Here is a 19,183-nt window from a genome sequence, read left to right on the forward strand (position 1 = left end):
AATTGTGAGGTGCGCGTTCAGGCTGTGCGTTCCCTCTCGGATGGTGGTCTCCAACCTGTGTAGCAATGTCACAGTGGGACACTGGATTATTGCATCCTAGCGTCTGTGGACTATGATTTACGCTTAACACTACAACAAGTTTAATAACATCTCGGAAGACAGAGATATCTCATGCTTTTCCAAATGATACTTTATACTTCGTCTTCTGAATGAATAAATGCTGGTTTTTGTAGCATACGAAAAACAGACAAGCACTCAGTTGGCATTTATTTAAATTGGTTTATTACTTTATTATATAAACAAATACAACCTCTTAAAAATCAACAAAACAACGATTGCCAAGATTTGATTCCAAAACAGATCTGTGCAAATAAGGTCATTTGTTTGCCAACCCACCTTCCTTACCCCCAACCCCCTAACTTTGCCCACCCCCCTAACCCGTCTTGTCTCATTCACAGAACAGAAGATGAGACCACTGGAGCTCCAGATTCACTTGCGTTGTATGCCTGAGAAGCACAACAGAAACAAAATACAGGTACTGACTGTATTTGCGACATAAGTCATAACTATGACGGTTTATTGAGAGGAAATTACATCACTCCTATACTTGTCTACACACCAGTGCTTGCTTTAGCAGTGAATCTTACCAAACAGCAGGACTGGGGTTAATACATTCAAACTCAGGAATTCAATGGAAATTTGGTTAATGAATTGAAGCAAAATATTGCTAATGACAATTTTCCAAATTAAATGAATTAGATGGAATTGATCCACCCCTGCCTAATCAAAACATCTGTATACCAAGCTACTGATGGTTATCTAGAAACATGGGTGTCACCTGGGTGCTAGGCTCCCGGTTTAAGCTGATTTATAGTAGCTAGCAACAGTAGTGATGTTGAACGGAACAGCAGTCAGGTAGAGTGAGAATGCAGCATCTCAGATTGCTATAGAATAGTAAGTATGTTTTTCCCTCGTTCCAAAACACACAGAGAGAGCGAGAGAGAGAGAGAGAGAGAGAGAGAGTAGCAGCCATTGGTTAACATTGGAGGTCCGGGTTTAAGTCTTGCAGAAAAACAAAGAGTCCTCAACAAGGCAATGTGGTGTTATTGTCCAGTGTGAAGTGAAAAGTGCTTTGGCCGGAGAGGATGTTTGTGTGTGTGCAACAAATCTGTGTTCATGAAGGGGATGACAAAATGAATCATCTGGATCTCTGCTTTAAACATTCTTATACACTCTACCCTTTTCTCTCTCCTCACACAGACACACCCCTATTGTCATCTCCCCTCCATGTGCACACACCCCTATTGTCATCTCCCCTCCATGTGCACACACCCCTATTGTCATCTCCCCTCCATGTGCACACACCCCTATTGTCATCTCCCCTCCATGTGCACACACCCCTATTGTCATCTCCCCTCCATGTGCACACACCCCTATTGTCATCTCCCCTCCATGTGCACACACCTACTACAGTCTCTTGCGATTCACTGCTGTATAGTTGAAGGCTGAACCTGAAACAATGCCATTCATATTGGAAGGACATTTTGCGCAATTTGAGGTATTGACTTAGGGCCCTATCCAATCAAACCTCGGAAGCAGGTTTGAGTGAATAGAGCCCATGTGTTCAGTAAGTCTTCACTATGGCAGAGTGTACTTTGTAGACTGAAAACTGGGAAGTTGCTAAGTAGAGCTGAAAGAAAGGTATTCCTTAAAAGGGAATCACCAGAAATATTTCTAAATGGCAACAAATGGAATAACTCTAAATGGCAACATTGATAAAAAATAGTTTCAAAAATAATTTGCAGTCAAACCTCGAAATAACAAAAAGGCTACCAAATCAAAGCTAACATTTGAAATAAACTGGGAGATAATAGTTAATAATTTGCCAGTAAGGATAGTTAGTTTATATTATAAACTGGGTGGTTAGAGCCCTGAATGCTGATTGGCTGACAGCTGTGGTATGTATAAAAAAAAATATTTTTACAGCTCTAATTACGTTGGTAACCAGTTTATAATAGCAATAAGGCACCTCAGGGGTTTGTGGTATATGGCCAATATGCCATGTCTAAGGGCTGTATCCAGGCACTCCACGATGCGTCGTGCATAAGAACAGCCTTTAGCCGTGGTATGTTGACCATATTCCCCAAACCCCTGAGGTGCCTTATTGCGTACTTATAGTGCTCCTCTCAAAAAATATAAAATTACACTTTTCCTCTACCGGTTTCTGTGGTAAACAAAATGTGTCGTTCTGCAGATATGATTGAAAGCTGTCATTTGTAGCGTCAACTCTAATTGGTCCTGGCAGTTTTACCTGTCCATCTGCTGGCCAATGAACTTGCAGCTATCACCGCAGAGTGTCCTCCCCACGCGTATGTGCCGAATAGGACTGCAGGGTGTCTATGGGTTGGTAGGGAAAGCTTACATTCTCAGCACACACACATACCAGCCATTCCCTTGTCCCCTCCTCTAACCGATGCTCGTAATGATGTTTCAAATAATAATGTGGACATGAAGTCTCCTTGCGTTGCTCACCCGGAGGTCCTGTTGGTGTGGCGCTGTGAGTTTTGGCTGCAAGTTCTCACAGTGATGTATCTCTCATTGCGATGGGTGAGTTTCTGAAGCGACGTCTGGTGAGTTCTCATAGCGACGTCTGGTGAGTTTCTGAAGCGACGTCTGGTGAGTTCTCATAGCGACGTCTGGTGAGTTCTCATAGCGACGTCTGGTGAGTTTCTCATAGCAACGTCTGGTGAGTTTCTGAAGCGACATGTGGTGAGTTTCTGAAGCGACGTCTGGTGAGTTCTCATAGCGACGTCTGGTGAGTTTCTCATAGCAACGTCTGGTGAGTTTCTGAAGCGACGTCTGGTGAGTTTCTGAAGCGACGTCTGGTGAGTTTCTGAAGCGACGTCTGGTGAGTTTCTGAAGCGACGTCTGGTGAGTTTCTGAAGCGACGTCTGGTGAGTTTCTGAAGCGACGTCTGGTGAGTTTCTGAAGCGACGTCTGGTGAGTTTCTGAAGCGACGTCTGGTGAGTTTCTGAAGCGACGTCTGGTGAGTTCTCATAGTGATGCCTTGTGAGTTCTGATAGGGATGTCTCATCAGTTCTCATAGGGAGGTCTCATTGGTGTGTGGCCGTGAGTTTTCCTCCTCCAGCAGGGCAATGCGTTGTTTGAGCATGCGAACCTGTGTCTCGTGGCGCTCCACCATGGCCATCATCTGAGCCTCCAGCTTTTTCAGCTTACCCTGGTGCTTTTTCTTGGCCTTCTCATACGCAGCCACCAGGTTACTGGACAGAGGAAAGAGAGAAGAGAGAGACAGGTTAGAGAGGAGAGACAGAGTCAAATAGCTAGACAGGAAAATGCAGACAGACTTCAGTTTTGATGTGGTGAGTCAAGTCACAGAGGTACTAAGGGGTTGAAGTAAAATATAAATGGTTAGATGTAGCAACTAAGCGTCAATGTGTTTTAAGAGGAGAATTGTGTTTGTGCTATCCATAAAGAATAGTGCATTAATTCACCCATTTCCCACTAGATGGCAACCCCTGTATTACAATGCAAGCCAACTACTGTTATAAAAGAAAAGAATCCTAACAATAGCTCCAATAAACTCATTGGATTGTTGAATGAATACATCTTCTTTATACAGTGGGGCAAGAAAGTATTTAGTCAGCCACCAATTGTGCAAGTTCTCCCACTTAAAAAGATGAGAGAGGCCTGTAATTTTCATCATAGGTACACTTCAACTATGACAGACAACATGAGAATCACATTGTAGGATTTTTAATGAATTTATTTGCAAATTATGGTGGAAAATAAGTATTTGGTCAATAACAAAAGTTTCTCAATACTTTGTTATATACCCTTTGTTGGCAATGACAGAGGTCAAACGTTTTCTGTAAGTCTTCACAAGGTTTTCACACACTGTTGCTGGTATTTTGGCCCATTCCTCCATGCAGATCTCCTCTAGAGCAGTGATGTTTTGGGGCTGTTGCTGGGCAACAAGGACTTTCAACTCCCTCCAAAGATTTTCTATGGGGTTGAGATCTGGAGACTGGCTAGGCCACTCCAGGACCTTGAAATGCTTCTTACGAAGCCACTCCTTCGTTGCCCGGGCGGTGTGTTTGGGATCATTTTCATGCTGAAAGACCCAGCCACGTTTCATCTTCAATGCCCTTGCTGATGGAAGGAGGTTTTCACTCAAAATCACACGATACATGGCCCCATTCATTCTTTCCTTTACACGGATCAGTCGTCCTGGTCACTTTGCAGAAAAACAGCCCCAAAGCATGTTTACACCCCCATGCTTGACAGTAGGTATGGTGTTCTTTGGATGCAACTCAGCATTCTTTGTCCTCCAAACACGACGAGTTGAGTTTTTACCAAAAAGTTCTATTTTGGTTTCATCTGACCATATGACATTCTCCCAATCTTCTTCTGGGTCATCCAAATGCTCTCTAGCAAACTTCAGATGGGCATGGACATGTACTGGCTTAAGCAGGGGGACACGTCTGGCACTGCAGGATTTGAGTCCCTGGTGGCGTAGTGTGTTACTGATGGTAGGCTTTGTTACTTTGGTCCCAGCTCTCTGCAGGTCATTCACTAGGTCCCCCTGTGTGGTTCTGGGATTTTTGCTCACCGTTCTTGTGATCATTTTGACCCCACAGGGTGAGATCTTGCGTGGAGCCCCAGATCGAGGGAGATTATCAGTGGTCTTGTATGTCTTCCTTCCTAATAATTGCTCCCACAGTTGATTTCTTCAAACCAAGCTGCTTACCTATTGCAGAATCAGTCTTCCCAGCCTGGTGCAGGTTTACAATTTTGTTTCTGGTGTCCTTTGACAGCTCTTTGGTCTTGGCCATAGTGGAGTTTGGAGTATGACTGTTTGAGGTTGTGGACAGGTGTCTTTTATACTGATAACAAGTTCAAACAGGTGCCATTAATACAGGTAACGAGTGGAGGACAGAGGAGCCTCTTAAAGAAGAAGTTACAGGTCTGTGAGAGCCAGAAATCTTGCTTGTTTGTAGGTGACCAAATACTTATTTTCCACCATAATTTGCAAATAAATTCATAAAAAATCATACAATGTGATTTTCTGGACTTCTTTCCTCATTTTGTCTGTCATAGTTGAAGTGTACCTATGATGAAAATTACAGGCCTCTCATCTTTTTAAGTGGGAGAACTTGCACAATTGGTGGCGGACTAAATACTTTTTTTGCTCCACTGAACATGGGTAGCCATATACACCCCCCCCCACACACACACATACATACAATAAAGCCAAATGTATTTTCTACAAACATTTTCACTTTTAATCACAAAAAATATTTCCTCTGAGTGTTACTATGGGTACCTGTTTTCCCGTATTTCCCGTGAGTGTTACTATGGTTACCTGTTTGCCCGTTTCAGATCGTTGACGAACTCGGCACTCTGCTGGTGGCGGACCTCGCTACTCTTGGTTAGTCTTTCCAGCGCTGCCACTAGCTCCTGGACACGCCCCTTTAGCTTCTTCTCCCTGAGACACACACACGGGATGAGTCAGGAACACACACACACACACACATAGTAGATAGACAGACATCCACACAGAGATACACACTCACACACAGTGCGTTGGGTTTTTTACCGTCTCAGTGCGTTGGTGAGCTCTGCTGCCAGGTCGCTATCATTCAGTGTCCTCAGGTCTGATAGGCTGATGGCCGGAGAGTCTCCACAATCCTGGAACATAACAATACCATGAAGAGCTGGTCTACAACCATACAGTGCTAATACTAATCATTATCATACTACGCCTGGTGAAGTGATGGGCTGAGGTGATTAGGCTGCCTACAGATCAAACACTTAAGCGTAATTAACGGTGGTGTAGTCAATCGACTGCTCTTCCCTCTGCCAGCCTCTAGCTGACTCAACGTTTAACCAGTCAACTTCTAGAAAGTCTTTGTTTTCATTTTCAAAAATCCACTGGAGCTGACATGCTTGATCCATTTTTGCTGCAACTCTCGCTCCCCTTCTCTGAATCATTAACTCATATTTTTTCCGTAACGATTATATCTGGAACTATTCCCAAGGTTTGGAAGGCGGCCCATGTACTCCCGCTTAACAAAGGTGGTGAGCCTTGTGATCTAAATATATATATATATATATATATATACACGCACGCACGCACGCACACACGCACACGCACACACACAGTTGAAGTTGAAGGTTTACATACAACTTAGCCAAATACATTTGAACTCAAGTTTTCACAATTCCTGACATTTAATACTAGTAAAAATCCCCTGTCTTAGGTCAGTTAGGATCACCACTTTACTTTATGAATGTGAAATGTCAGAATAATAGTAGAGAGAGTTATTTCTTTCAGCTTTTATTACTTTCATCATATTCCCAGTGCGCCAGTCCCTCCTGCAGCAAAGCACCCCGACAACATGATGCTGCCACCCTGTGCACCCCACTTTTTTTCTGATGTCTTGGCTGATTTCTTTTGATTTTCCCATGACGTCAAGCAAAGAGGCACTGAGTTTGAAGGTAGGCCTTGAAATACATCCACAGGTACACCTCCAATTGACTCAAATTATGTCATCAGAAGCTTCTAAAGCCATGACATCATTTTCCGCAATTCTCCAAGCTGTTTAAAGACACAGTCAACTAAGTGTATGTAAATTTCTGACCCACTGAATTATAAGTGAAATTATCTGTCTGTAAATAATTGTTGAAAAAATGACTTGTGTCATGCACAAAGTAGATGTCCTAAACGACTTGCCAAAGTAGTTTGTTAACAAGACTTTTGTGGAGTGGTTGAAAAACAAGTTTTTTATGACAACAACCTAACTGTATGTAAACTTCCGACTTCAACTGTATATATATACAGTTATATCGCTGCAACTATATGCAGACTGTAACTACCAATTGGACATCAAAATGTTTACAATTGTTTATACAATTGGACTATAGCGACATCTATATGTTCGCAGCTGCCACTACATTAAAGCCATCAGATGCAGTTTATCATAGCGCACTGCGCTTTATGACGGGCAACAATTTTAGTACTCATTACTGGATTCTCTACCAGAAAGTTGGTTGGCCCTCTTCAATGTCACGTAGGTTGATACATTGCTATCTTTTAAATTATATAGCCCTTTTACAAAAAGTCCCACTGTACCAAACATCATCACTAGACATACGAGTTATCACACCTGGTCTCAGGGATGGTTAACTCTAGAAATTCCTTTGGTCTCTACTGAGATAACTAAAAGCTGATTTACGTTTTTTTGCACCTTATTTGTTGAACAATCTTCAAAACTAAAATGTAAAAGTATTAACTTAAGGGGGCTGAATAATTTTGCACGCCCAATTTTGCAGTTTTTGATTTGTTAAAAAAGTTTGGAATATCCAATAAATGTCGCTCCACTTCATGATTGTGTCCCACTTGTTGTTGATTCTTCACAAAAAAATACAGTTTTATATCTTTATGTTTGAAGCCTGAAATGTGGCAAAAGGTCGCAAAGTTCAAGGGGGCCGAATACTTTCGCAAGGCACTGTAGATCTGTGGTTAGGGACAACTTTTACCTCAAGCTGTCACATGCAGTAAAAAGCTTGGTCTTATAGGTGGCAGCACTACCACCAACACAGGGGAGAACGACTGCCCCCTCTCATTGAAACCACGAAGTTCAAGGCCTTCCAGTGTACTGCAGGCTGTTGTTTCCAGAAAGCAGGGTCGCCCACTATAATGAATAGGAAAATGGCAATCTTCGTGGTAAATATTAGTGTAAATAAAAACATTTTTAGAAGACAATCATGGTACCAAGATTTGCTTCTATTACACCAGATGTATGTCCTTGAAACTATTACTTTAAAATAGCACACAAAAGTAATAAGGATAATTTAACAACTAATGGCAGCCTGCAGTACACCGGCCAGCTTTCAACTTGAGATACTCAATAAGAGGGATCAGCACTGAACTAGCCTGCAATGTCAGTTCCTGGACTAGCTCAAACTGTGCATGTTATGTCTACATAAAATTCCCCTTGAGACTTCAAACATGGTTTGACGTCTTCAATGGCTTCGTCCATTCATATATAGTCAATGTGCTTCAACGACTTATCCCTTTGTATTGCCTTACACTTGGACTACAGAACAATACAGCTCGACTCACACTGGACAAGCATGTCAGAGTATTCATTGAGCATGCTACATGACTTATCGAGTTACAGGTATGCTGTCATACATTCAGGGCCTGCTATCCTGCTAGCCTGATTTGATTACAGGGCTGTTGATGGAGATTGGAACATGGCTTCCATTAAGGTAGTGGGGAAATGGATATAGGAAGAGACAATGGAGGAGGGGAAGATACTGGGAGATGCTGGTCAGTGTTGTGTGTGTGTGTGAGCGCAAGCGAGCACACGCGTGTTGGGTAATTGCCTTTGTGCTGTGTGCATTTTGCTTGATTAGGCTTGCAGTGTGTGTGTGTGTCACAAACATCCACCGCTCCAGGTGATGAATGGCTCTGATCATGGGCTCTGACAGAGCGGAATGATCTAACATAGTGTGTGTGAGTGAGAGTGAGAGTGAGAGAGAGCATGCATGAGTATACACTCCCCCACAGTGGGAGGTATGTGTGGCTTTTAGAGTCTACCCCTGTGTGTGAAATACAATCAAACAGGCCATTTCTAGACCCTAACAATAAGAATTGGTCTGTAGATATAAAAGGTAGCTGGTTTGAAAGCAGGGGTGGGGGGGCAATAATAGAGGATGCTCTGTCTTTCACTCTGAGAAGCACTTGCATTTACAGATGGCCCTTTGATTGGCACATTCAACGCTGGTTGCTCCTAGCAACCGATGAGTAAGCCTTATTGAACAAACAGAGCTACGGTGATAGCACGGAGAACAGGGGGCTCGAGATTTAAGGTAGTGTGTGTATGTGTGTCTCTTCACGTAAAGCTGTAAGGGTGTGTGTTGGAATGTTGTGTGCATGCCAAGAGATGTGAAGTGCATGTGTGTGTTCACGTAATCCCTGTCCCAGCCGGGGGACATGGAAGGGCACTGTTATCGTATCCAGTGGATTACAAGGCTAATGTAGTGTCACAAGCATTGGAAGCTCAAGGCTGTGATCAGAGAGAAGCACACCTCTATTCTATTCCCTTTCTTAATCCTGGCACACACACAAATACACAACTGATCTCTGTCTATATGTATTAAAGAAATGGTCAGAAAAGACTATGGATGGTGTGAGGGGCTTAGTGCTCTGATATTTAATTGATCTCCCAGACCTCTTGGAATTCAGGTAAAAAAGTCTTCGATAGTTTAGAATTGCACTTGGGACTCTGGAAGTCCTAATTTGTCTACTTTCTCTTCCCATCCTCTCAGTTTCTTCTCCTCTTATGCAGTACAGTATCTCACTCTCAGACTTCACCTCCATTTGCCTTCCTTCCTCCTCTCTTTTCCTTTCTTGTACTCACCATTCTCTTTTCTTCCCCCCTTCTTCTACTTTTCCTCCCTCTCAATACTCTTAAGTCCATTCTTGTACTCTCCCCATCTCCAGGTTTATTTTTTATCTCTGTCACTGTGTGTATACAGTAGGACTCTCACAGACACACAGTGGCCCCTTCTCTAGGGCCACATCTCAGAGTACAGACAGACAGCTCCCCAGAGGAGAACCCCAACATACTGAGAAAGTCTGAAGTAGAGACTTCTAGTGTGCAACTGCCAACCTTTCAGAGTGACAGGCCCTCTCAGCTTTAGGACTGTTGTGTATGGGGGCTCAGAAAAGAAGCACTCATTCCAGGAGCCAAATATATACAGGCTGACAAGGTGTGAGGGAGATGGAGGAGGAAGAATGGGGGCAACAAGACAGAGGAGGGAGAGAGAGGGAAATGGGGGAGAGATACACTCCAACGAGAGGAGATTGAGAGAGACAGAGAGAGAGAGAAGGGAGTGGACAGAGCTGTGACTCAGCCTCCAGCCTCTTCAATGATTCATGTGACTGACTGGTTCAGAGTGAATGCTGCTTCGTCCTGGAGAGAGACACACTGTCTACAAGCCTCAATCTAAGCCTGAACCCCGCTTTGTGGTAGACCTGTTGGGTCTGGGGCTTGTGTTTCCATAGGTGGACGAGGTCTCTTTTCGGGTTGGAGAATTTAGAGGGCGTAAATGTTTGTGCGGGGGGGGAGTGTTTGGGCCAAGTGTGTGTGCATGCGTGTGTGTTGTCCACACACCTTAGCTTGGCTCTTGTCTTTACTACTACTCCCAGTGGAGCTGAGGGATCTCCTGCGCTGCTCCTGCTGCTCCTCCACTTCGGCCTTGAGGTGCTCGATGTGCACCAGGTAGGCCTGCTCCTGGGCCTCCCGCGTGCTCAGCCGCAGCTCCACTGCCTTCTTCTCCTTCTCCAGCAGGTAGAGCTGGGCCTTCAGCTCCGCCATCTCCTCCTGAGGGGGGAGGAAGGGTTAGCAAGCTAATATAAACAAGCTACAAGTTATTCTTATCAAGTTATTCTTATGATATTGTAACCATATGGAAGAAAGGGAAAAAGGGAGGGAGGAAATAAGGATAGACACTGAGTATACCAAACATCAAAGCTCATCACCTTGCACTTTCACCACCCTGTGAAGTTCATCATAACTTATTTCATCTGTAACCTAATAAACTGCATGCTTTCCCAAGTCGTGGTGGGTGGATCACACAGCATGTCATCACGTGACTCCAAGTTTACTTCCATATGATGGTTATCATATCGATATTTCTCACATAATTATTTTTCTTGACACAAAGATCCCACGTCGTGTAGTGTATTTTGTTTTGTCGACATTTGGAAAGTATACACACAGTTTCCAACAGGTCTGTTGTGACATTATTTACCCGACATGTACTTTACTCGCATAACAAGGTTTGATGGAAACCGACAGTGACTCAATTAGCCCATATCTGTTTGTTTTTTTAGATCGGTAAGTTAGATCGGTAAGTAAGTCTAGCGGCCAGCTATCTGCACTTGTAGTAATCGTGGTTGAATTAACAACCGGGGGGACCCCACTCTCACTCAGATATCATATTAAGAACTGCAAAAATGTCTCTCCACTACATGGCAAAATGAGTAGAATTGAATGAAAAGGCCTGTGTGTCTGCTCTCCCTCCCACTCTCCTCGCGCTCCCTCCTTCTCCCTCTCACCTTCATGGCCATGAGCTCCTGCATCAGCACAGCGTTCTCCAGGTCCAGACGGTGCGTGTCTCCCCGGGGCTTGACCTCAAGGCTGAGGGGGTCGACGTGAACGCTCTCTAGCTCCAGCATGGTCAGCTTGACTGCCGCACGGTCATTCTTTAGCTGCTGCACGTAGTCTTTTAGTCGCTGTTCGTCCTCCTTGGAGAAGTCTGTGTCGCACGAGCTGGTCGTGGAACTGGTGGTGCTGCACACACACACACACACACACACACACACACACACACACACAAAGATACCATAACATTTTGCTCTGTTGGATGATAGCTAGCATCTAGAAAGTAGTCTTCATTTCCCCTTGAACAGTTAAGATCACAATTAGAGAAGCTAAACTGTTCCTAGATCTGTGCCTTGCGAGTCTGACACGGGAAGAAATTAAGTCACCAAATACTGTGTAGAAATCGTCCCAGATACTCTTTTTCCTGTTGTTTTTATTGAATGTCCAAAACATACAATATACTGCAGTGAAGCTGCTCAACAACTACATCATACCAGTCATCCAACAGACTCCCATTCAGAGCGACACACAGAACCATCCAGGGTTAATGTAACAAACCTGTCTGATCAGGATGAACAATACCTGGTAAACCCTTTTAATTCTGAATGCTATGCATTTCACGAGTATTTTTGCATCACAACATTGAAGTGTAAGGGGCCTCCAGTTTTTTAGATAGACTGGGTCTTTATATTTGCCATCTGGGTCTTGTTTTAATAATAGAGAAATCAGACCTTCCTGCTGAGTACCAGACAGGCTACCATTTCTAACAATGGAGCTTTTAGTATGTCAGAAAATACTTGATATACCTCTACACCGGTATGCCATCAAGCCCTGGGGGTTTTCCAGGCTGAAAGGATTTAATAGTCTCAAAAAGTTATTCCTCTGTAATTAGGCCTTCGCACTGATATTTCTGTATATTTGTTCATTTTCGTATTTATATTTATATTTATATTATTTGGAAATAATTCCTTACCGTAATCTTCATTCAGTGGGAGAGGAGGAGACGGAAAAGAGAACATCTGCCTAAAATAATTAGCTTCCTCTTTTTAAATATCATTCAGAGAATCATAGATGACTCCATCTTCAGTAACAAGTTTCTGCAAATTCTTTTTTTGTTAGCATTCCTGTATTGGAGATTCAGGAAGAATTTTGGATCCACCTTCCTTGCGAATCATTCCTGACTATTTGCACATTCAGACCGAATTTTTTGTTCATTAATATCATCACACCATTTGAGTTCCTTTGTCCACGATAGAAAATTATTTCACCACCCCATTCCTTTTTCCAAGCAATCTTCATCTAAGGATGTATAGTGCGTTTCATGTAAACTGTTATACAGTGCCTTGCGAAAGTTTTCGGCCCCCTTGAACTTTGCAACCTTTTGCCACATTTCAGGCTTCAAACATAAAGATATAAAACTGTATTTTTTGTGAAGAATCAACAACAAGTGGGACACAATCATGAAGTGGAACGACATTTATTGGATATTTCAAACTTTTTTAAGAAATCAAAAACTGAAAAATTGTGCGTGCAAAATTATTCAGCCCCTTTACTTTCAGTGCAGCAAACTCTCTCCAGAAGTTCAGTGAGGATCTCTGAATGATCCAATGTTGACATAAATGACGATAAATATAATCCACCTGTGTGTAATCAAGTCTCCGTATAAATGCACCTGCACTGTGATAGTCTCAGAGGTCCGTTAAAAGCGCAGAGAGCATCATGAAAAACAAGGAACACACCAGGCAGGTCCGAGATACTGTTGTGAAGATGTTTAAAGACGGATTTGGATACAAAAAGATTTCCCAAGCTTTAAACATCCCAAGGAGTACTGTGCAAGCGATAATATTGAATTGGAAGGAGTATCAGACCACTGCAAATCTACCAAGACCTGGCCGTCCCTCTAAACTTTCAGCTCATACAAGGAGAAGACTGACCAGAGATGCAGCCAAGAGGCCCATGATCACTCTGGATGAACTGCAGAGATCTACAGCTGAGGTGGGAGACTCTGTCCATAGGACAACAATCAGGCGTATATTGCACAAATCTGGCCTTTATGGAAGAGTGGCAAGAAGAAAGCCATTTCTTAAAGATATCCATAAAAAGTGTTGTTTAAAGTTTGCCACAAGCCACCTGGGAGACACACCAAACATGTGGAAGAAGGTGATCTGGTCAGATGAAACCAAAATTGAACTTTTTGGCAACAATGCAAAACGTTATGTTTGGCGTAAAAGCAACACAGCTCATCACCCTGAACACACCATCCCCACTGTCAAACATGGTGGTGGCAGCATCATGCTTTTCTTCAGCAGGGACAGGGAAGATGGTTAAAATTGATGGGAAGATGGATGGAGCCAAATACAGGACCATTCTGGAAGAAAACCTGATGGAGTCTGCAAAAGACCTGAGACTCGGACGGAGATTTGTCTTCCAACAAGACAATGATCCAAAACATAAAGCAAAATCTACAATGGAATGGTTCAAAAATAAACATATCCAGGTGTTAGAATGGCCAAGTCAAAGTCCAGACCTGAATCCAATCGAGAATCTGTGGAAAGAACTGAAAACTGCTGTTCACAAATGCTCTCCATCCAACCTCACTGAGCTCGAGCTGTTTTGCAAGGAGGAATGGGAAAATGTTTCAGTCTCTCGATGTGCAAAACTGATAGAGCGACTTACAGCTGTAATCGCAGCAAAAGGTGGCGTTACAAAGTATTAACTTAAGGGGGCTGAATAATTTTGCACGCCCAATTTATCAGTTTTTGATTTGTTAAAAAAGTTTGAAATATCCAATAAATGTCGTTCCACTTCATGATTGTGTCCCACTTGTTGTTGATTCTTAAAAAAAAATACAGTTTTATATCTTTATGTTTGAAGCCTGAAATGTGGCAAAAGGTCGCAAAGTTCAAGGGGGCCGAATACTTTCGCAAGGCACTGTATGTTGTATGTTATATTCCTTTTCTTTTAGCCATGTAAAAGGCTGCTCTTTTTTAATAATCTACTAAACCGTTACAATTATAACTGGCTATACTTATTTCACCCCTTCCCATAACTAGATACTATTCTCAGTCTAAATTGACTGTCACGTTCTGACCTTAGTTCTTTTGTTATGTATTTGTTTTAGTATGGTCAGGGCGTGAGTTGGGTGGGTTGTCTATGTTCTTTGTTCTATGTTGTGGTTTTGTGTTTGGCCTGGTATGGTTCTCAATCAGAGGCAGGTGTCGTTCGTTGTCTCTGATTGAGAATCATACTTAGGTAGCCTTTTCCCACCTGTGTGGTGTGGGTGATTATTTTCTGTTCTGTTTTCCTTCACCGTACAGGACTGTTCGTTTGTCGTTTTTCAGTGTTCAGTTGTTTATTCATTAAAGAATATGAACACTTACCACGCTGCATCTTGGTCCTCTCCTCCCAACAGCTGTTACATTGACCATAATTAGTGCTTGTAAAGTTACTGCCATCAGAGGTATTATGATGGTCAAAATTAGAGCTTTCAAATGTCTGATATTTAGAATTCAAGAAATAGGTTCTAGCAATATTTGTTTTACTCCGTTGCCTATTCGCCTGTGAGCCAATGCCACAGATGTTATAAAATTAAGACAAGATATTATGTGTGTAGTAAATCTGAGTAGGTTGATGTGTATGATATTGGATGTGATTTAGTGAGAGTGTGTACGATATCTGTATAAGAGAAAGACTAATGTCTTGTCTCCAAATAAACAATTACTCCGCCAATTCGCACGGTTGAGTGTCTATGTGTGTAACATAGACAACATAGACACTTTGAATGTTTGATACTCTTTGCTGTACACAGTGTCCTTGGGAGACGATGATGAAAAATGCACTGCAGTGGATACCACCTCTACCCTCCGTTCTGTTGGTGAACGTACAGTCACTAAAGAACAAACTGGACGAGATCGAATCGAGACTGTCCTATCAACGGGACCAGAAGAACTGTAATATTCTATGTTTCACAGAGTAGAATACAGAGTAGAATACATCTCGTTGGCTTTTCCATGCATCGTCAAGACCAGTCGGCAGCTTTCTTTAAAAAAAAAATCCAACTACAATAATAATTTACAACATTAACAATGTCTACACTGTATTTCTGATCAATTTGATGTTATTTTAATGGACAAAACGATTTGCTTTTCTTTCAAACAGAAGGACATTTCTAAGTGACCCCAAACTTTTGAAGGGTAGTGTGGTATGAGGCAAGATATTTTGTTGTAGGTAGAACGCATCAGAGTAGGAATATATTGCATTGACATGCATGACTCAGCCGTGCTCTACACACACACACACCGTGCAGCATAACCAAGATACGCTTGTATTGAGATCAAAGCGAGAGCTGCATGTAGCCACATGTGCACATTTGTTCATCCTTTGCTAGTTAGTGAGTTATTAGCCCAATTATAGATCATTTGTAGTCCACAATGGGGGAGTGATTGCTTTCTACAAGAGCACAAAACATAAAAATGTCTAGACATCTTTGAAAGGTGAGTCTGGTAAAGAGCTTTTTTATGTCTTAAGGGGCAGTGTTGTATTTTGAGACCGGCTTGAATAAGCTAAGTAGCCAATAGGCAGAGGGTAACATCATTTGTCTGATTCTCTGTAATAAGGGTATGGGAATAATAATTCCCATACCCTTGCATCAAACACGACAACAACATTTTCAGTCACCTCCTTGTCTGAAGGACAAGTGGATAAAAATGTTAATGTCAAGCACTGCATGTTTTTTCTCTCCTAAAAGTCATGGAATGTAGCCTACATTGAACATGACACATTGGCTGCTAATGTAGGCGGAATGATAGAACAGTTATTTCCATGTTAAATTGTTATGGGATGCAGTTTTCTCCATTGTTTTTTTATGGTAGACCACTCTTGAAGGCCTACATTATGATCAAATAGCCACAGTTGCCTACTTGACTCCTGTCTGAAACGGTCATTTAAAGCAGGTACAGGCTTAGTGTGGCTAAAAGTTGCACAGAATTTTCACAACGTTCAAGTTGGCGCTCAGCAGACCTGGGGAGGGAACATTTGCTCCAGAACATACTATTTACCAAGTTTTAATCAATATTTTTCATAGCTGACTATTTACCACTACAAACCGATAATTGCACCAAGAGTGCACTCAACAAGCTGTATACGGCCATAAGCAAACAAGAAAACGCACACCCAGAGGCGGCACTTCTCGTGGCCAATGATTTTAATGAAGGAGAAGTGAAATCTGTTTTACCTCAATTTTATATCAGCACGTCACCTGTGCAACTGGAAGCGACACAATTATACATCCCCTTTACTCCAAAGACAGAAACACATACAAGGCTCTCCCTCCCCATGGCAAATCTGACCATAACTCAAAACAGGAAGTACCAGCTCAATACCGAAGTGGCCCGATGAAACCGATGCTAAGCTACAGGACTGTTTTGCACAAACTGGAATATGTTCCAGGATTCATCTGATAACGTTGAAGAGTTACCACATCAGTCTCTTCATTAATAAGTGTATTGACGACGTCGTCCCCATATTGACCGTAAGTAAATAATATCCAGGCAACATCCACACTGAGCTAAAGGCTACAGCTGCCACTTTCAAGGTGCGGGACACTAATCTGGAAGCTTATAAGAAATCCAACTATGACCTCCGACGAGCCAATATACAGGCAAAGCATCAATACAAGACTACTACGCCGGCTCTGACGCTCGTCGGATGTGGCAGGGCTTGCAAACTTACAAAGGGAATTACAAAGGAAAACCCAGCCGTGAACTACACAGTGACGTGACCCTACCAGACAAGCTAAATGCCTTCTATGCCCGCATCTAAACAAGTAAAACTGAATCATGCATGAGAACCCCAGCTGTTCTGGATGACTTTGTGATCTCACTCTCCGTAGCCTATGTGAGTAAGACCTTAGAACAGGTTAACATTCACAAGGCCGCAGGGCCAGATGGATTACCAGGACAAGTACTCAGAGCATGCGCTGACCAGCTGGCTAGCGTCTTCACTGACATGTTCAACCTGTCCCTGGCCCAGTCTGTAATATCTACATGTTTCAAGCAGACCATCATAGTCCCTGTGGCCAAGAAAGCCAAGGTAACCTATCTAAATGACTGCTGACCCATAGCACTCACGTCTGTTGCCATGAAATGCTTTGAAAGGCTGGTCATGGCTCACATCAATGCCATTATCCCAGAAACACTAGACCCACTCCAATTTGCATACCGCCCCAACAGATCCAAAGATGATGCAATCTCTATTGCACTCCACACTACCCTTTCCCACCTGGACAAAAAGAAGACCCATGTGAGAATGTTATTCATTGACAACAGCTCAGTGTTCAACACCATAGTGCCCTCAAAGCTTATCACTAAATTACAGACGCTGGGACTGAACACCTCTCTCTGCAACTGGATCCGGAACTTCCTGATGGGCCGCCCCCAGGTGGTAAGGGTAGGTAACAACACATCCGCCACGCTGATCCTCAACACGGGGGCCCCTCAGGGGTGGGTGCTCAGTCCCCTCCTGTACTCGCTGTTCACTCATTACTGCACGGTCAGGCACGACTCTAACACCATCATTAAGTTTGCTGATGACACAACAGTGGTAGACCTGATCACAGACAAGAATGAGACAGCCTATATGACCGCGTGGTGAAAGGACAATAACCTATCCCTCAACGTGATTAAGACAAAGGAGATGATTGTGGACTACAGAAAAAGGAAGAGCACGCTTCTATTCTTATCGATGGGGCTGTAGTGGAGCAGGTTGAGAGCTTCAAGTTCCTTGGCGTCCACATCACCAACAAACTAACATTGTCCAAGCACACCAAGACAGTCGTGAAGAGGGCACGACAAAGCCTTTCCCCCTTAGGAGACTGAAAAGATTTGGCACGGGTCCTCAGATCATCAAAATGTTTTACAGCTGCACCATCGAGAGCATCCTGACGGGTTGCATCACTGCCTGGTATGGTAACTGCTCGGCCTCAGACCGCAAGGTACTACAGAGTAGAGGTCGACCGATTAACTTCTTGGTGACAGGGGGCAGTATTTTCACATCCGGATGAAATGCATGCCCAAATTCAACTGCCTGCTACTCATCCCCAGAAGATAAGATATGCATATTATTAGTAGATTTGAATAGAAAACACTCTGAAGTTTGAATCATGTCTGTGAGTATAACAGAACTTATTTAGCAGACAAAACCCCGAGGACAAACCATTCAGATTTCTTTTTTTTGAGGTCACTCTCTTTTCAATCGGTGTTCATTGGGAATCCAGATTTCCAAGGGACCTTCTTGCAGTTCCTATCGCTTCCACTGGATGTCAACAGTCTTTAGAAATTGGTTGAGGTTTTTCCTTTGTGTAATGAAGAAGTACGGCCATCTTGACCGAGGGTAACTTGAAGTGTACTGTTAGATAAAGGCGAGTGACCAGAAAGCTAGCTACAGTTTGTTTTCTTCCTGTATTGAACACAGATCATCCAGTCTTCAATTTTATATACTTTATATACGTTAAAAAAATACCTCAAGTTGTATTACAAAAGTAGTTTGTAATGTTTTGGCAAAGTTTACACCTTTCAGATATTTTGTAGTCACATTGCGCAAGTTGGAACTGGTGTTTTTCTGGATCAAACGCGCCAAATAAATAGACATTTTGGATATATATTGACGGAATTAATCGAACAAAAAGACCATTTGTGATGTTTATGGGACATATTGGAGTGCCAACAAAAGAAGCTTGTCAAAGGTAAGGCATGAATTATATTTTGATTTCTGCGTTTTGTGTCGCGCCTGCAGGGTTGAAATATGCTTCTCTCTTTGTTTACTGTGGTGCTATCCTCAGATAATAGCATAGTTTGCTTTCGCCAAAAAGCCTTTTTGAAATCTGACATGTTGGCTGGATTCACAACAAGTGTAGCTTTAATTTGCCATCTTGCATGTGTGATTTTCATGAAAGTTTTATTTTTATAGTAATGTATTTGAATTTGGCG

General features: G+C 42.7%; 1 protein-coding gene across 3 annotated transcripts in view; it reads right to left on the reverse strand.

Moving 5' to 3' along the window:
- Window positions 1-268: 268 nt before the first annotated feature.
- Window positions 269-19,183, reverse strand: part of LOC118384859 (colorectal mutant cancer protein-like) — a 126,486-nt gene continuing 107,571 nt past the window's right edge. For all 3 annotated transcript variants that reach the window (XM_052521157.1, XM_052521156.1, XM_052521158.1), the window contains 5 exons: window positions 11,153-11,387; window positions 10,206-10,415; window positions 5,618-5,709; window positions 5,384-5,506; window positions 269-3,281 (listed from right to left, as the gene is read on the reverse strand). In XM_052521157.1, coding sequence (XP_052377117.1) covers window positions 3,101-3,281; window positions 5,384-5,506; window positions 5,618-5,709; window positions 10,206-10,415; window positions 11,153-11,387 — 841 coding nt within the window. In that variant the 3' untranslated portion in view covers window positions 269-3,100. The remainder of the gene's footprint in view (window positions 3,282-5,383; window positions 5,507-5,617; window positions 5,710-10,205; window positions 10,416-11,152; window positions 11,388-19,183) is intronic.

This window comes from Oncorhynchus keta, chromosome 6 (genome assembly GCF_023373465.1).
Source record: "Oncorhynchus keta strain PuntledgeMale-10-30-2019 chromosome 6, Oket_V2, whole genome shotgun sequence".
NCBI classification, from domain to species: Eukaryota; Metazoa; Chordata; class Actinopteri; order Salmoniformes; family Salmonidae; genus Oncorhynchus; species Oncorhynchus keta.